Here is a 19,479-nt window from a genome sequence, read left to right as displayed (position 1 = left end):
GCCGAAGTTCAGCCACACTTTGACGTATGGGTCTGAAAGGGGTGCGGCGGAAGCCTTAGCGCCATGGCGATCGAAGTTTATTTAGGCGGCTTTGAGGCGTCGGTGGTGATTTAGACGGCTTGCTAGAATGATTTTGATATCCAATGCCGGGTTATGGAGAGCTTATTTGCATGTGCCTCGATTCAGCAATCTAAGATCGATGGGCAAGTTTGATTCTGGGCCGTTCTACCAAAGGAGGAGGCCAGATGGGGTTTTGACGCAAACATCACCGCAAACCAATTTAAGCCGTACGTGTGAAATCCACTCAAGCAGCAGTTGTCTTCGTAGAGTTATCGGACGAAACCATCGTAACTTTCTTGAAGCAGAGAAGCTTTTAATGAAGCAAATAAACCTTTCAACCGCTATTGGCACCAAAAGAGTGTCAGTGGCTGCTGTATCATACGTTCGAGAGTCGAACCCAGTTGCCAGCCACAAACCAGATTTGAAATGAAGCACTTCGTCAGCTGAGCTTAACACGGGTGGATAACATGTGAGAGCAGCGTTCCGATTAGGCAATGTGCTCCTCTCGTAACTTTCAAATGAACACCTGAACACGCGCTACACTAAGTATGCCTCATCTTTATCCTATCACAATGGCGTGGGGGCGTAAGCTGCGGAGTACCAGTGTCGTTGTGTCGTTACTGAGTACAGGGAGTGGGTCAGCCATGAACTAAACCACCTGAATCACATACCGTATAGAGAGCTTCAAATGGCCACTTTTCGGGAAGTTAAACTGCAGCAAACTGATGGCCATGTGGCCATGCTTGCAAGTTACAACATTTTTCATTTGATACCTTACTGATAAGCGACGTATGTTAAATAATGCACAACTCATACGCTTTTCGCAATTCTATAATTTTCAGCACCTTCCCGGTAACTTTTCAGGTTTGAAAATTAGTACCTCCGTTGTAGCACTCTGGAACATTAATAAAATCATTCAGCCTGAGTGTTCAGAATATGCATACATTCTTTTGAGCGGATGCATGAAAAGGTTGCAAAAGCAAACCTTTTAGATAGAATCATTCCGTGCAAATTTTCATGCCTTCGGGTGCATACTTTCACTTTGCTTTTACTTATTTTTCTACAGAAGTTGCCAAATCGGTTCGCACGGTCCATATTAAGAGCGATGTTTTCGGTGTCATACCGCTTTGTAGGGTTTATGTTAAGAATATGAGCCAATATGTTTCGGTATGACCTTGGATTGCGATCTTGGTTAGCATAAGTGGTTAACATGACCTTGAATCCACCACTCCATGGCAGAAGAAATATAGCTCGGCGTACAATTACTGTCAAAATATTCCAATGTAATAAGCATGTCCCTGACGCGGTCACGCTGTGTCGAGCCGCCTCTCTTGGTCAGTTGTCGACAATGACGAGCCGAATAAGCTTGGTTTTGAAGGCCCAAGCCCACATGTCGTAAGGCGATGTCGCAAAGCCTGCCTCAATGTGAAAATAACAATAAAATGTTCATTTATGCATCATAAAACTGGCGAGTTGTTCTACTTCAATCACGTTATCCACGCTCTACCGGTGTATTGATTTTCAGGCTAATTTAAAATTCGCTGCCCGACAAGCATCCTGAATATAAATTTCAATCCGGTGCCAACTTGATGATCGTACTCGACATGGTGCTATCACGTGGAATCTGGGGCCCCATCCTCAATGTTCTGGGTTTCCAACATTTAATTTTCAGGTTTTTATTCCAATTATTTGCATGTGGGGAAACTTTCATAACGGGTGCAACATTTGATGGATAATTATGGGTCGTAGGTGCATGAAACGCGCTCATTTGTTGTCAATAGAATGGCAAATCCTAACATTTTGAGAAGTATTTCGGAGGATATGTGTAAAAATGAGCTCACGCTGGCTGCTAACTACCATTACATTCGGGCGCGATAATTGATTCTTATTAATGGTAAGTTATTTTTATGCGCGGCAAATCCCTCAGAAAAATTGCGTCGTTAGGTAACTGAACCTACCCGCAGTGAATGGCTTCAAGTGAAGGCAATGACTATGACACAACTGGTACGAATGACGCGATATGGATGTGCTGGAGGTGGTGGGTGAAAGCGGCGGAAGCAGTCACACTCTGAGACTTGATGCTATAGATTGTCGGGCAGTAAAACATAAGCACACTTTCCTGAAATGCATAATAATGTTTGATTTGTATCGTACAATGGTAACACGCAATAACCGATGGAAGAATGGTTCGGACTGACGTCCAGGCTGGTGCTTGGGCACACCGCGTGCATCATGGCACACATACACTTTGGCACACATCATGTACACCGCGTTTTGGTCACTCAAATCTACGGCCGTCTTCGGGTGTTGCTGAGTCTTGAGAATGACAGAATAGTGTTCGGCTTTCAGTCCTTGCGTTTCACATCCCAATATTTCTCGTAGGCATTGTTGGTGTTCGAACCGGGGTGTTCTGATAATGGGTTCAGCATTTTACCATTAAACTGACCGAGCAGGGCATTGTGAAGCGCTGCCCACATTCTGACACGCCAGACGAGGACAATAGTTTGAACAATTGTTCTGTCGCTAACACTAAAGCTTCTTTTAAAGATTTGATCCGAACCCTTTGAATGGATGGATTTCCGGGATCAGAGCTCACGCTAAGCAGTGCTTGTTGTGTGAGCCCTGACCCCCACCATCCGATCGCGCAATTCCAGGCAACGGCAGAATTTGGTGGCGAAAGCTTAACGTGCCGCAATGCTCGGCACGGTCCGTCCTGCCCTCTGACATCAACTGACCTTTAGCGCGACCGCTGCCACCGGCCGCAGGCCATACCTGTCAAGGGCAAATAGCGAGCGCCCTAAAGCGACTCGAACCCACCCTGCCACGGGCGGGTGCATCGGAAGGCAGGCGCCCTAACCAACTGAGCCACCGGGACGGACGATGTATTTGTATGTATGTATTTTAGTGTGTATTTTATGTATTTTTGTATATGTATGTACTTTTTATGTACTTTATTTTTATTTTTATGCATTTCATGTATTTTTTTTGCTTCGTTTAAATCGTTACGTAAAACCGGGAATAGGCAAGTGTTATGTTTGGCTATATCGAAGAGTTATGCAACTTGCTAAACTCAAAACAGTGTTACGAATGTGACTTCAGCCATGCTTAACTATAATGGGCGTGACAGCTGCGGAGAGAAGCTGATAACACCGCGTTGCCGGCCCGCAAAATTCTCTTGGGCATTTAGATGCGAACTTGATGTGAATATATGCCTGCTGTGCTCTGCATCAAACTCGCCGCCCAAAAACCGTCCTTTTTGTGTAAAGCGTCGGATCTTTGTTCCTGTGTGTATTCAGCCAAGCCCGCACCCAACCAAACGGTGTTACATAGCACATGCAGGTTTGTTGTAGCGCGGATACATTTTTACTATTGCTTTACTGAAAAGCACGAATCCCCCAATATGACACTTCTAAATAGCAGGCGTTATATAAAGATGCACATGAAGATAGCATGTTATTTCGTACATAATAATTTGCGTGCACTTCACACGCCACAGTATGATGAATCCGAAACATTCGTTAGTGCGGGATGTCTTAGCGGGAGATTGGGAGGGTTGGCGTGGCTTGATCAAAGCGTGGTTTGCAATCGGGATACTGGCGTTGTGTTGAAAAATATGCAACAACCGAACATTTCCAAAAGACTTTCTTGGACTTTACGCATCACTTCAATCTTAAAAGAAAAACGCTCCAGCAAACAATCAGTTTTTCGTTGGATGCACAAATTCAGAGTGTATTGAACGGTACACAGCCTGAGCACTTCAGTCCCGGATAAGGTTACTCGATCGGACAGATGAATTTCGAAGAACTCCAGCCCCAGTTGCCGTCGTCATGGCATCAGCGACACGGGGCCCGACAACATGTCTTCGCCGTCGTTGCCAAGGGCGCTTCAGTAATGGATTGTCTTACAGTCAGGCATGTTGCCCAGGCTCAAACCCCATGACATCGAATAACAGATGACGATTAGTTAGTGGTTTACTCAGCAAAGTAAAGTGGGAACCAAACCTTCCTGGCGATCTCTAGTTCACTGATGAGACACATTTTTGTCCATTGGTCAAGTCTAATCAAAAAGCAATGTGTGCTCGGGAGAAGCCGAGCCCGACATCCTACTTGAGCTCGACGACTCCTCAGAAAAGAGAACCGTGTGGTGCACTTGGGTGCGCTGAACACGCTAAGCATTGAACACGCCGCGCGAAAATGTGACGTACCAAAATCCATAGATTAAAAAGACGTTTCCCAGGTTAAAATCTATATTTGTGTTTGGTACACCAGTAACCATCAGCCACAATATTCCGTGTATCTAGAACTTGTAACCTAGATAACCTATTAGCAACTAGGCCTATACATGGCTAAGTTATTCACATTTTCTTCCATTAGACATCAAGTGCAAAACGAAATGATCTGTTTCGCACACAAATAACCTATTTTCTGGATCACTTCACCGGAGTAAATTATTTGCACGGCGTCTATATATATATATATATATATATATATATATATATATATATATATATATATGTGTGTGTGTGTGTGTGTGTGTGTGTGTGCATGTATATATGTATACATGCATATACATCAACATAATATGTATTCTATACCACTTGTCTATAAACATATACATTCAATCACCTAGTAATGTTTTTAAAAGAAATAATCATGAAAAAGATAGTTTAAGAAGCTTTCACTTTCTCCTAAGACCTTGGGATGGTCCAACGGGAATACGGACATAATGTGCCCTGATGTTCTCTTTTTTTCTGCACTATCACTCGTGCCTTAGACCTAAAACTTGTTTGGCGATGATCTTGGTGCTGACGGCCCTGCCTCTAAATTCATGCCTGAAATTGTGCTGTTGGAGTTTTATGGTCCAGCAATACCTCCTATAGTAATAAAATATCATATCACAGCTTGAGATAATGCGATCTTGATGCGCGAACGTACAGCGAAAAAAAATGCACGTTGATGTGACTATGATCACAGCTCACTGAATGGTCATGGAGCAGCCAATGAGCGGAACCGTGGCTCGAGCTGGTTGACTATCACGACTTAAAGCTGCAAACAGCTGGGATGGTAAAAAGTAGCGATGCATTGGCATACAGCTGTTCTTGCGATATTTAAATGGCCCCCGTCACTCAAACAAAAACGGGCCACTACAGCTGTTAGCAGTGCAGAGGAGGTGAGCCCTAGAGTCAGAAGCAGCCATAACGCAGGGTCACTGCAGTAAGAACGTGCAGTCACTGCTGGACTTACCTCCAAGTGCGGTAGATAATGGGCCAACCCTCTCACGACCATCCACCCATAACTGACTTCAATATAAAATAAGTGTGGCACTTAGAGGCTTACGGAATTTCCGGCGCCTTTATGCTCCTTGTTGGTATCATGATCGTGAAAGCGGACAGCGTGGGTCTGATGATCAAGATGTGGCAGTATGTTGATTATATGTACTTTCTTCTATCGTTATAATAGAGAGTGTAATGGCATCGTAATATGCGCATAAAGAACACTATCAGACAAGTAATACCAAACTATCATTATGTGAGAGAGAGAGAGAGAGAGAGAGAGAGAGAGAGAGAGAGAGAGATATATATATATATATATATATATATATATATATATATATATATATATATATATATAAGAAAATAGATCTAGCGGCCTACATGCTTCATATTTGGCTCTTGCACCGGGGGGGGGGGGGCATGATAACGTCGATGATAGATGCTCTAGTGAATTATCTCAGCCTTCTCACCAATTCGGAAAATAAGGCGATGACGTAAGTTGTTCGGTGCATTAGCGAGAAACATTATTCACATAGATAAGACAGAAGCATTAGTTTATTCCTTGGAGAGAGAAAAAAGGAGAATGGAGATATGGTGTGGTTGATATTCCGTCAACATGCCTTTATCGAAACAAAAGCGTAAGTGAATTCAGAATTGCCTGCCGATGATCCTACTCAATTTTTCAGGTTATTTTTTGGTTACTTTTTGGTTTTCCCGGTTTTTCCGAGGAATAAGCTAATACTGCTGCCTTATCAATAAAGTGGTGATGTAAAATGCAGTCAAAATAAATAAAAGCAAACTTTTCACTAAATTTGAAAATGAAGTGGCAGAGATCCGGTAAGAAAAATGGAGAAATGGATGTCAGGCCAGTTTTGTTTGCCCCCGCCCCCCACCAACACACTTTGAAACCGTTGCCACGACCCTGGTACAGCTAGTTGCAATCTTTTTGCAAAAAATCGAAATTTACAATCTTAATCACCGGTTCTGTATAGTTTCTCCGCGGGTGTAGTGACGACGAAGTGTTGCTGAATAATACATTGGACACCATGTCTCTCTTATGAAGACCTCTCATCCTGCAATGACCGTGGATATATCTTGGGCCAATGCAATATTATGCCATGCAATTAAACAATAAGTTTAGAATGTCCACTTAAAGCCGAGACGCTTGATATTGCCACACATTATAATCAACCCAAGCGGCTGGTTCGGATTCCAGTGCATTCTACGTTTCGCACCGACATGCTGGCATTGTTTCAGGCTCTCGTGAAGAATTGCACAATAGAGAGGGAGCTAAAAAAAAGTCGCTGAAAACAGAGCTTAGCGCGCCGCAAGTGCGGAATATTTTTATGGGTCGTGAAACAACAATGCACGTTTTCATCTTGTTGTTACGTATTAACCTGACATTATAAGCTGTCCGAAGTTTAGTTTTGTGCACATAGAATTTAAATTGAATTTTAAATTTAAACTAAATCTTAAACTTGACTTAAATATTGAATTTAGATTAAATTTTAAATCTAAATTAACTTAAGTTCAACTTAAATTTCTAATTTGAATGAAATTTAACTACATTAAGATAAAATAAATTAAACGCATCAAATTTAAATCAAATCTTCAATTTGGCAATGGGGCACGCACCCTCGGGAGCTGCTATGTGCAAACGCCTGATTGGTTTGTGCCCATCGTTATGTACTTACGGTCAGGCTCCATCTGCCTCATCTGCCGCTCCAATTATGACGCCTTTGATCACATCTGGTCGCACGGTTTTGCTCTAATTGGCACATTTTCGGGGCAATGGGACAATTTAATCCACTTTAAGTTTCGTCCAGCGTTGTCACGAAACCAGTGCGGCGAGGGCACTGAGATGGGTAAATTCTCGGCCATAAATGTAGCTATCGGGACAAATTTCAGCAGCCCACCTGGCCTAAGGCCGGCCCCAGCCTTCATTTGTAAGATAAATGTCAGGAGAATCAATATCTTTTTACAGGCATGCACTGGCAAACCACCTTTTGATGGAAGTCAATGTTTGAGTAAAATAGGATTTTATATAAACAATATAAAAACAGCTATCGCGCAGGCCATTCCGAAGGCTGATCTGCCTCAGACGTCGGTCGAGGGAATGCGAGGGTGCTAAGCCTACCTGAAGTATAGATCGGCTTCAATGCTGAAATAGATGTAACGATGTTGACTAATATGACAGCTGGTAACGTGGTGCCCGACATACGTTACGACATGCAACTTTATGCGATACTGAGCACACAAATATCGCAGATGCGAATGCAGGCGACATGGAACGTCATTGGCACTACCAATCGACAATTTTTCGCCAAAATCTGGAACTACTGGGCCAGTTAGCAAGAATCAAATGTCGTTTGATTTCTTCCGACGAGTCCTACATTTCTAGAAAAATCATAAATGTGTCATGGGAGCAACAGCAGGCAAATACAAATGTCAAGAAATGTTTTCATCCCACACAGTTGTAACGTTTATCAGCGTGTGCAACGGGGTTATTTTACAAATTTTCACAACGTGTGCGAGTGTATGTGCTAGTGTGTGAGTATGTCCACGGGTCTTAATAAAGGATACTAGCCCGTCTTCCTATTGCACCTTTGAAAGGTGAGCCCCTTTAGACAATATCACGCCACGTCTTTGTAGTTTGTTGAATAGGCGATACCCATGGCAAGAGATCTTTCGCAATATAAGGCCAAATATAGGACCCTAGATGTCCAGGTGAGGTGGGTATTAAAAATGCAACGAACGGGTTGTTTGCGGTTGTGAATTGGTGATGAGCACATTAGGTCAAATTGTACACCCTACAATTTCATCGCCGCAGGTCCTTAAAAGTTCAAATGTCCCAAACGCGTTGTGGTGATCCACTTGTCTCATCCGCCCGTCTTTCCTCACTCACCCTTCATCTAACGTCCCCGCAACGCCTAGTTTATTCGGGGCAGGCTGCATGCGTCAGCAACGAGTGGGCATAAGTGCCACCTGGTGGCATCTCCGTCCAAACGCCCACGTATACCCCAACGTGGGGTCCCTGTGCAGACAAAGTATGGGCGGAGGATTCCCAGGTGCATGCAGTCTTGCCCCACTATTATCCACTGTCCTTCATTCCAGAGCCATAAAATGATCACTAATAGTCGAAAGGTTCAAACCAAACCAAAAACCACACAAGCCGCTTGCAGCAAGCTGTGACTGCAATAACTCTGTTCATACTACCAAGGGAAAGACGCGCACCCGCTCGGAGACGGAACTGTGGCGTCTCAGCTCTGCTCCAAATAAAACCGGGCTCAACTCTCAGGCCAAGGAAAAGTGTTTCTAGTCTGTTTTGAATTAAAGAATGTGTTTAAGGTTTTAATAAGAATCCGGCATCCATATCTGCGAAGGTGACAAAGTACGACGCATACGTCATGCGACGTAATGCGGAGTAATACGACGCACGTAATGGCGTGCATCTTTGCAGACACTCTGCGACATACACCTTCGCGGATACAGCTGCAAAGCGCTCATCCGCCTCAGGTTTGACGACAGCCCACTCCACAAGTGCTGATACACAGACACATTGGCACTACGCTCTCCATAGATCTACATTTCCAGCAACACATCAACGTCATTGTCAGGGAAGTGAGCAGAGCCTTAATCCCCTTTTAGCCCGTGGCTAGCTATATTTACAAATAAATTCTTAGCTCAATATATACCAAACATCCGTTCTTAAATTTTGGATTAGGGTGATGTCGTCTGCCATAGTCATGCAATAATGGTAGATTCTTAAAGACTGCAGGAAGTCTAAAAACCAAGCGGCCAGGTTCTTGGATGGAGCCTTGTTCTACACACGAACTCATCCACGTAACTCCGAATTAGGGTGGACAAGACTGGAAATACGGAGACTTGCGCATCGACCTGGCCTCAATTGTCGTTTATAGGACCAGACGTTCGACACTTCCGCATTATGGGTTGAAAGCTCTCATGTTGAGTTTACAGCGTTTCATCTGTTGCGAGATATGAAACTTACTCTCAACATAAGAATTTCAGCTCATAATGCCAAAAACCAGGAGCTGAAGGTCTTTCATTCTGATGTAAAGACACTCCTACATACATAACTGACATTACGACAACCAACTGACGAGAGGTTACCGTGTGGGTTCTACGCAACTCTTCTTCACTAACCACCTGAAATCATAGTCCCACTCAATTTCAAAGATCATTTATCCCGCGCACAACCAGGAATTAGAACGCGTTACCTGAATCATCGAGAAGCTCTCCCTCCCACGTTATCTTTGTGCGTGCCGTCAAACGTCATCTCTTTAAGATCCAGGGTCCCACTAGAAAGTACAGCCTGGTCTTGCGGTCATCACTTGGAACCAAGCGTCTCATTCTGACTGCTCTTTCTGTGAACACCAACAAAGTGAATGGCTGGCATCTCTGTCCGATTTAATTATTGATTTCGTCCTGCAATCATAACTTCAAGTTTGTCGTACTATAGTTAGGCAGGGACCACAATGGTAAGAATCGATGAGCTGAGGCACTTGCGCTCCAAACATGCAATGAATCTTTCTAACGATTCATTCGTTTTAAGGGCCTTAAAAAGAGCTGCCTTGTGCACGTCTGTGTTTGGAGAATTCCGTTCGTTACTACGTGCTGGCGTGGGGAACTGGCTGACTGGTGCGAATGAGGGGCGAGAGCGAGTAGAGCGGTGCAACCGCTGGGGTGATGTTGTTGACGTCGCACGTGTGCTTGTGTGCGTGTTGTATATGATTTTCGTTTGTGATTTGCTTTTCAATGTTTTCCTTGGTTGGGGATCACGTGATAAACAGCTGCTGTTCCGTTTGCCCCCACCCGGTGTTGTCCAATATTGGCATGATTTTTTTTCTCTCGAACATGCGTTGATCGATTGAAGCATCAAGTTGCACGGGTGGCGGCAGATGCTTTAATAAAGATGAGGGAAGAGCGAGAGCGGCGATTGGTGCGCGGATCAGTGCTGTACCAAACACGCGTTTTCGCAAGAGGTTCGTGCATTCTACGTGCAGCAATGATCTGAATATTACCGCTGAGAATGCAAGTAGCACAACATGAATGGACAATTAATGCTACTTTTTGCTTGCAATCCTATGCTCAGTGATATGCCGTCGTTCATCCCTTTTCAAAATCGTACATCTTCTGCTGGCTTAGAAGAGTTTACATATCTATCTTAAAGCTCACCGTTGTTGCACCAATGAACCGCAAACGAATACGAGATATGTAAGTACTGTATTCGAAGCAGGCCCAAATATCTGATTCAGTCTGGTTGTACTTCTGAATGCACTTACCATGTTTCTGGAAGGTTAAGTTCAGAAGTAAAATCAAAGTAAAATCGTATCACAAGCCTACGCTGGACACCTGGTCTATCCAAGTCGTTCCAAAAATCAAAGATCTTGCGGACAGTATCATCTTCTCGGAAGATTCCATCAATATTCGAACCACAGCATTCAAAATTTAAAATGGTGTCCTGGTTTGTCATGACCTTAAGTATGTGTGCACGACGGATCTATGGACCACGAACGGCTTATTTCCTCCACTGGTTCCATTTCATTGATTGGGTAGCTTCAGATACGCAATCGAGGGAAGATCGGCTATTCAAAACGAACCAACAAATGCAACGCCGTCTTTTGGGGTGCAATGATTGATGATCTGGTATCAACCAATGTAACGGTCATGCCTAGCATGTGTGTGCTACTTATGTATGAGTCACGCAGAGCTAACAGTGCTGCAATCCCCACTAATGAGTTCTGGGAAATGAGCATGACGCCCTTATAAGCTGCAATGAAAGCACAGTTTGGACCGCATTTTCAAGCCTTTATCGCCTCACTTTTCACGTTATTGGTATCACACCTTCATATATGATGTTTGCAAAGTAGAGCAATTTGCAGTTGCGCTTAAATGAACAGATGCTCACGAAAGTAACGTGCCTCGACTGTGGATCTACGCCTTCATGTGTGGTGCGTATAACGAAACGAGTTAACAGTTACGCTGAAATGAAGAGTTGCTTACGGGAGCAATAACCCACGGCTGTGAAGCGGTCAGGTGCACCTTTGGGGGGGGGGGGCGGATAACTTAACATCATTTATGAGACGCCACATCCAAACGATGGAAATGTTGCATCGAAATATAAATGATGCGATAAGGTAAGCAACGTCAAGGTATTTTTGCTGTTGGATCACACCGCAGGTAAAGGTAACTTTAATTGTTCGCTATGTACATTGTTCTCAACGTACACTTTGCTACGTTTTCCCAGCCCCTAAATGCGGAGAGCGCTGTCGCAAAGCACCTTTCATAATTAAGGGAGCCGCGGCCGGCAACTGTTCGAGGCTGCGTTTCATTCACTGAATCGAGGAAGCTTTTGAATCGTCATGTGTTTTGTTAAGATCGCACGTCCCCAAAAGACGTACAAGCACGAAGTTTCCCCAGGTGAAGCTTGAAGCACCTGTAGAGTACGTCATTCGATGGCTCCCATCTTCAACCGTCCATCGTGCTTGGCGTATGGTTCGTGGTGTCTGTGGTGACGGTGGCCTTATGTCCGATATTTGTTTTATTCTGCAGCCCATTGAGGCGTAGGAACCTACAAAATATGGTTGAAATAAACCTGCTTTTAAGACAGGTTTGTTCCAACCACCTGCTTTGGCCATGTTCTTCCACGCACCATCATAGGGTTAATGAAAGACTCTCATAAGAAAAATGAAAGAACCCGTAACTCCTGTACCTTTTCCTACCTATTAAATCCAACCCCCTTCCCAGATTTTCACTGCCGTCATTCCACAGACGGTCTACTTAATACCGTTGCGAGATTGTGCACTTATGTATGGATATACGCATGTGTGCATGGATATACGCACTGACATCGTTGGATAATCCACAGTTTCAGGGGGGTTATTAATCCCCGAGTCTGTTGTGCGGGAATAAAACAAGCAGCCACATATGAGGAAATAAAACATATAAACGCAGATCAGGGAATAACGCACGCAGTCACATGTGAGGGAATAAAACATACAGCCATCATGCACTACACGGCTAAGAGCTATGTCATGCGGTAAACATGCATTCAAGTCTTCTGCACACACGGACACGGAAAGATATTCCACACATGTCCGGTAGAGACCTATTCCGGCGGTTGACCTGGCGAACGGCGCTGACCGGCGCGCCAGAATGACCGCGATGTGAGCGAGTGAGTTGGGGCAGGAGCTCGTTAGACCGCGATGTGAGCCCGTGAGTTGGGGCGAGAGCTCGTTAGACCGCGATGTGAGCCCGTGAGTTGGGGCGGGAGCTCGTTAGGCCGCGATGTGAGCCCGTGTGTTGGGGCGGGAGCTCGTTATGCAAGTTCGGCGCCCTGGTGGAGAACCGCCGCCTCCCAGTCTCGGTTCTCGAGCGGGGCGAGTTAAGCAAGAAGTCCAGCCTCGTGCTCCGAGCCCGAACAAAGCCGTTTCCCCCGGGAGATGTGCGCGGGCGAGTCTGGCTCACCGTGCGCCATAACCTCGTGCGGTAGGCTCAGTGTGCAGTGTCGCTGCGCGGTCAGTCAGTCCAGCCTCTCCCGCAGGTCAGACACATGGTCTCCCGGCTTCCCGGCTGGTCTACGGGGGGTTTACTCATCCCTGATAGGCCATCATGGATGTTCCCCGTGGCTTCGGACGCCGACGGGCATGGCTTCGGTGTAGGCGTGGAGCCTCAAGCTGGCGAGATTCCACCCAAGGGGAATACGAAGCTTTCAGAGGGGGGGGGGGGGGAGGGGGATTACAATACAGGCTGAGCTGCGTCTGAGTCAAGAAAGATGGCCGTCCAAGCGGCATCATTAAGTAAGCGCTGTTTGCTCGTATATTCTGCCTGCTTGCATATCCTGTTCGCTTGCATATTCTGCTCACAAGATGGTTCGCTAGCATACCCTGCGCACAATAAGCGTCGGGGATACGCACGGCCTATGTCGACTGAGTTTTGTTGTTTGATGCGGAAAATGTCAATTCATTCCATCTTCAGACGGAAGTGAGCGTTAAAATTAGGAAATTCACCGATTCCTAGGATGGCAAATATGCCCAAAGCGTAATAGGTGGTCGGTGGCCGCCCAGGTGACCTGTGGTCACCAGGTGATCGGTGAAATGTGCCGTGCTCGGATGGGTGGGTGGGGTGAGGGAAATTTTATCCCCTGAAATTCCAGAAACTTAGGAAGCTGCAGACATCAAATTTATAGGACAGTAGTGCTCTGTGTAAACTCACTTGTATCACATTTAGAGGTCGCTAGGTTGTGACCTTCGACCAAAGAAGGTCAAACAAGGTCAAGCTTCAGATCGGCGTCCGAAGTGCCCTGAGACGACGTTACGCAAATTGCGTTAGTTCTAGAACCGGTTCTTAACATAATCTCACTGGTGTTCATATCATGTCAGTGATGTAATTCCACCTTAACAAGGTAAAAATTACCAAAAACCGACTGGATCATCTTGATATTCGAATTTGCCATTGGTGCCAATTACTAGAGTAGGCGGCATGCTCCTCGAATCAAAATGTTGATCGAGGCAATTTTAGATCAGTGATCTCTAACGACCTGCATTATGTCAAAATGATAGATTTCTTGACGACGTTGTTCTCCAGAAATTCAAAATGAGCGTCAACAGTAGCATCAGAAAACAGGTTTTTCATTATAAAACGGCATGATCTTCATTTTGCTCTGACCTCCATACCTCACCCAAGGTCAATGGAATTGGTCGTAATCCTACTTTCAACAGCCTAAGGAATTATTTCAAACTTGTGTACGACTTCGTCTAATATTACGTTGCCGCATCAGATTGAAACATTCCCTAGGCTCATACCTTTGCTGACAGCCATGACCTGTTTTTGACCTGCCGTGAGTCAGGTACCTGACAAGGCGTGCCTGGTTATTTACACCAAACGATGGGCTATTTAATTGCTTGTAGCTACACAAAGTTTGGCACGACCGCACTGCGCCGTTTGGAATAAATTCTGAAAGAACCTTTGGGGATGACAAATTGCCCCCGCCCCACCGGAGCGCGCGCTAACGTGCCTTCCACCGAGAGCTTATGCCATATGTCACAAAACATGACCAGGGATTGAACTTTGTGTCTTTTTGCAGGAGCATTGACTTATCACACCACTATTTGTTAGCTGCTCAATATTTGACCGAAATCGGCAAAAACTAGCTAAAAAATCATAATTAGGGGAGGTTCTCAACTTCCTAGATGGGCTGAAAACTTTGAAAAACTGCCCAAAATTGCCTTTTGCAAAAGTTTTGTTACGACATTGGCTAAGGTATTAAGTTGTTAAAACACGTTCTTAAATGACAAGACCAGACCGTAACAGAATTTTGATTGAAATGGCAGCCGTGTCTGTCATGGGCTGACCAGTGAGGACCTGGTGAAAACCAGGACTGATATTCATATATATGAGACAACTAAGATGCTAACATGTAAGCCAACCATTGCAATTGATTCCTGCTTATCACGAAATCAAATACGTGGGTCCAGTATGCATATATACATTGATGCATTGCAAATCTTTATACGCTGCATGGCTGTCGGCACAGCATAAACAAGAAAACGATTCAGAATAAAAGGGAAATGCTACGCGTGTGCCATTTAGCGACATACATTGGGATTGCCGACAAGGAAAACCAAGCAAGTCACCAGTAAATTAGGTCACGTAAACCGGGTATCAACGTGAAATCACTACTGTTTGGGGTAACACGGCACTAGAACGTTACTTGAAGCGTAATATTTACTTATTTACTTATTTAACTTATCGACGATCGATTTGCTTATTTAACTTAGGCTCAAGTTTTGATTATTCCATTCTTAATTTGTTGAGTTACTCTCTCATTTCATTTCAAGTATTTATATTCTTGTACAATTAGTTAACATCTGTTAATTTCACTTCAGTCTTCACTTCAGGTCAGATTTGGAAAATTTCTGGGATCAGGGGTAAAGCTGAGCAGTGCTCGTTGTGTGAAACCTGATCTCCACCATCCGAACGTAAAATCTGAGTCCCACTGTAATGACCGTTGGACAAAGGATAATCATCGCATCGCATGGACATCGCAAAGCATTGGGAGAAGGTTTTGTGACCGCATGGAATGGGTTGTGCATGCTCTTATTCAGATGACCGGGCCAGAGCAAAGCAACAGCGGACACCGGATGCCACTCGTTTCCTTCGTTATTTCTTCTCCACGACTGCACTGATGGAGACGAATAGTGGTGCATCCGGTATATATAACGCCGGATACATTAGCATTTCAAGCTTACATTATCGTTCGGTCGACACTAGAATCCCATTATGCTTACAGCGCCTCAGAAGAAGGCTGGCGATGGTTGTGCGGTCCCCGAGACTGTAACGTTAAGGCATAGCAAATACCAAGATGCGTTGGCTTGTGCCGAATACACTGAAAGCTGGCGTCAGCTTCCAACATTGGTACCAGCCAATCCTCTCCATCTGTAGGCCGGCACCAATGCATCTACATTGATGCTAGTACGACGCCTGTAACGACGCCTGTAAGGGTTGAAAAATGTACTACATATGCAGTGGGCATTCTCCGAGATGTGCCTTAACCAACGGTCTGTAAACGCCAGGACAATGGGAAACAAGCCCCTATTACGTTAAAAATTATACATGTCAAATCACACGGCGAGCTGCATTGTTGTGCGCAGTCTACCAAAGTCTGTCATGTCATTTTTCATGAGCAGATAATGTCGCGGCCATTCTGCCATGCCGTCTAGCACGGGCGGACACAATTCGAGATCAGTCTCTCCGCCATCTCATGCCGACATCGTAATGAGCGCAGTACAGCACGTGCTTGGATCAGCGAGCAAGCCGAGATCCGCAAACAAAAACGGCGTGTGCTGACCGCGTAGGCGCGGGTCGCGCCTGGTCACCGCTAGAGCTGGCACGGTCTGTGCGCACTCTCACTACGCAGCAAACGCCCTCACCCCCCCCCCCCTTCCCCTTCTCCTCTGTCTCCTTCCCCGAGCGACGAGTCCGCTGACAGCGGATGGACCGGAGCGCTGGGGCCGTCCTGCCGGGGGGCGAACCGGCATCGACCAGCCGGCCGGGCGACCCGCTCAAACGCTGACTCAGCCACGGTTAGGCTCTCCCGGAACGCATCGTCGATCGTCGCCGGCGACGGGCGTCCGACCGGCGGCAGACGCTCGGCGTCCGACACCCGGTCCCGGCAGGGTCCGGACGCCGGCGGCGTCGCCAGCGGCGCGAGAAGGCCGCGCAAGGCCGCGCGAGGCAAGGGCCATTGCCCCGACAGGCTGGCGGGGACGGCGTGCTGCACTGATCGCCGAGCTAATGCATTCTCGGCCGTCAGAACGTGTCGCGTGAAGTCTTGATAGCGTCGACATGTTCATAAGTCCCCGTGAATCATTTACCAAGAGCATTAACAGCGTGGTTTATGAACGGTTCCATCCATTCCCGCAAAAAGACTCGTTAATGTTAAGACAGTGCTTAGCTAAGACTGGGGCTATATATATATATATATATATATATATATATATATATATATATATATATATATATATATATACACATGTGCATAGATATACATATATATGTATATATGTGCGTGTATGCATGCATGTATGTATGTATGTATGTATGTATATCATGCCGGCATTGCAATGAACGTAGCATAGGACGTGATTGGATCAGCGAGCAGACAAAGATCCGCAAATACAGATGGCGCGTGCTGACCTCGCTGGGTGGTCACACGACGGGTGGCCGCTGTCCATTGTTGGTAGTTGTTGTCCATCTAGTGATGGTTGGCTACTTTACCGTGAATAGCGTATGATTCCGCTCACTTGCGAATTATTGGTGTCTGTGCCTTTCTAGTCTGGCGGTCTCTAGTACTCGTGGTTGGCCCCCGCTCACTCATAGTGCTCGGCATGTGCACCGAAGAGCTTTGTTTGCTAGCGGTGCCCACCGCATAAAGCTGCAGCTGTTGTCCGGTGGTGATTCTCGGGGCCTACAGTAAACGGATCCTGTCTATTCCTGTGGAGTTTCAACATAAAGTGCATGGCTCTGTTCACTTGGTGTTCCGGTGTTCAAAGCCTGTCTGGCCTTGTTGTCCCTGCTGTACTACTCCAGGACTACAACAAACGACTTTTGTGCATGTGCATTTTGTGCTTTTGTGCATTTTGTGCACTCCGTAGCTACTGTGGATGGCCTTTATGTACGCATGGTATGCGGTTCTGTAGTCTCTCTAGCCCAGTAGTTATTTCGGCCTTTTAGCATCTGCTGCTTGAAGGCAAGCAGTAGACGGCTCCTGCCCACCAGTGATGCTCGGTGACCACAAAGGACGGCTCCGTCAACCAGTGATGCTCGGTGACCACCAAGTACGGCCCTCTCAACCAGTGATGCTCGGTGACCACAAAGGGCGGCTCTTGCCTACCAGTGATGCTCGGTGACCACAAAGGACGGCTCCTGCCCACCAGTGATGCCCGGTGACCACAAAGGACGGCTCTGTCAACCAGTGATGCTCGGTGACCACAAAGGACGGCTCCGTCAACCAGTGATGCTCGGGGGCCACAAAGGACGTCCCCGTCAACCAGTGATGCTCGGTGACCACAAAGGGCGGCTCCGTCAACCAGTGATGCTCGGTGACCACAAAGGACGGCTCCGGCCCACCAGTGATGCTCGGTGATCACAAAGGACGGCTCCGTCAGCCGGCGGTGCCTGGGTGCTTCAACGGACGGCCCTGCCAGCTAATGGCGCTCGGCGTCTGCAGTGACCGGTCGCGGTGCTGTTGGCGCGTGGTACGGAGCCGTGGATCAATCGGCGCCACATTACGACCCTGGTCGGGGCGGCCGTTCGACCCTCGCGCGGAGATGGGCAGTGGCAGGTCTCCCGTGATGCCGCCAATCGATTTACCGTTCTGATCAACGGCACGTGTGCGACATTGTCGCAGGTCAGCGGGCGCGGGGGCTGTGACCGAAGCTACCACCCCCAACAGACTATAAACGAGGCGTCCTACAGTCGTGCACCCCTAGCAAACAGACCGAGGCTCAGCGCTGGCTGCGCGGTGCGAACATCTTTCCGCCCATGGTGCCGGCTCACTCAGCCGCTTCCGATCGAGACGGGCACAGTTCGCTCCGGTGTTCCAACCAACTGTTGCACACCGAATATGTCGCACATGCCTGGACTTGACGCTGGAGCACGAAGCCACCGACTGGCTTTATCCGACGGGATCCCTCCGGGAACTGTCATCCCATAAGAGCTTTAGATTACAGAGTATGCCGTGGGGTTTCCCAGATGTCAGCGCGCATGATTTCATTGCCGATGCGGTACTATGCAGTTCGCAGAATCCGACGGACCGCTGTCGTCGCTGATGACACGGACCAGAGCTGCACAATCTACGGCTTTGGCCGGGCTGACAGGTCGTGATTTCTTGCCTCATGAACGGTGAATGAAGCGTTTAAAGTGGTCTTTGGATGTACAGCCCATGTATCATTCAATCTGGATCAGGGTAACAAGTGTGGCTGCGAACAGCCCATTGGTGTTACAGAGGCATTCCTGCGTACCATTTCACTTGTACTTTTGGGAGTGCCAAACATTCCTATACATGTTGCGGCAACATTTAGAATAATTGGGAACATTTCCAGCGAAAATTAATCGTGGGAAGATTCAAGAGATAAACACGGAAAATGACGTATACTAGGGAACGTTTCACATTTGGATGAGGTTTCGAACTTCGACAGCTATTTTCATGATCTCTCTCTGCAATTCGTAGCCATACCATTTTCCAGACCTCAAACCCTCAGGTTTCTGAGCTTGATACACGCGAACTTGTGCAGTCTGTTACGCGTCGCCTATGGGAAAGTTCCCCAAACATGTGTGGCGCCATGGAGACGCCACGAGTTCACGGTGTTCGTCTCTATGACGTCATCGAGACGACCGCTTCACCTCAATGGCTATAATGTGCTCATGGTTAAGACAAAAATAGCCGCTAAAACATTCGTGTTTGCGGAGCTGAAGCACCAAGTGTACCAATGATAGAAGGCTATTGGCTAGCAGTCAGATTGCGCTGCTGAACAGTTTGCTTCACATAAAAGCATACCAATAGTTACAAGTGATTATTTCCCATCACATATGATGCCTCAATATCTTCAAATGTGAAAGAATCC

At 46.5% G+C, this 19,479-nt stretch overlaps 1 protein-coding gene across 3 annotated transcripts in view; it reads right to left on the bottom strand.

Moving 5' to 3' along the window:
* Window positions 1–19,479, bottom strand: part of Syt7 (Synaptotagmin 7) — a gene marked incomplete at its 3' end in the record, with an annotated part of 71,213 nt that continues 51,734 nt past the window's right edge. For all 3 annotated transcript variants that reach the window (XM_037214985.1, XM_037214984.1, XM_037214986.1), the window contains 1 exon segment: window positions 1–32. In XM_037214985.1, coding sequence (XP_037070880.1) covers window positions 1–32 — 32 coding nt within the window.

This window comes from Pollicipes pollicipes, unplaced genomic scaffold (genome assembly GCF_011947565.3).
Source record: "Pollicipes pollicipes isolate AB1234 unplaced genomic scaffold, Ppol_2.1 Scaffold_3447;HRSCAF=4054_pilon_pilon_pilon, whole genome shotgun sequence".
Classification (NCBI taxonomy): Eukaryota; Metazoa; Arthropoda; class Thecostraca; order Pollicipedomorpha; family Pollicipedidae; genus Pollicipes; species Pollicipes pollicipes.
The sequence above is the reverse complement of the archived record's forward strand: the minus strand, read 5'-3'. Positions and strand labels throughout refer to the sequence as shown.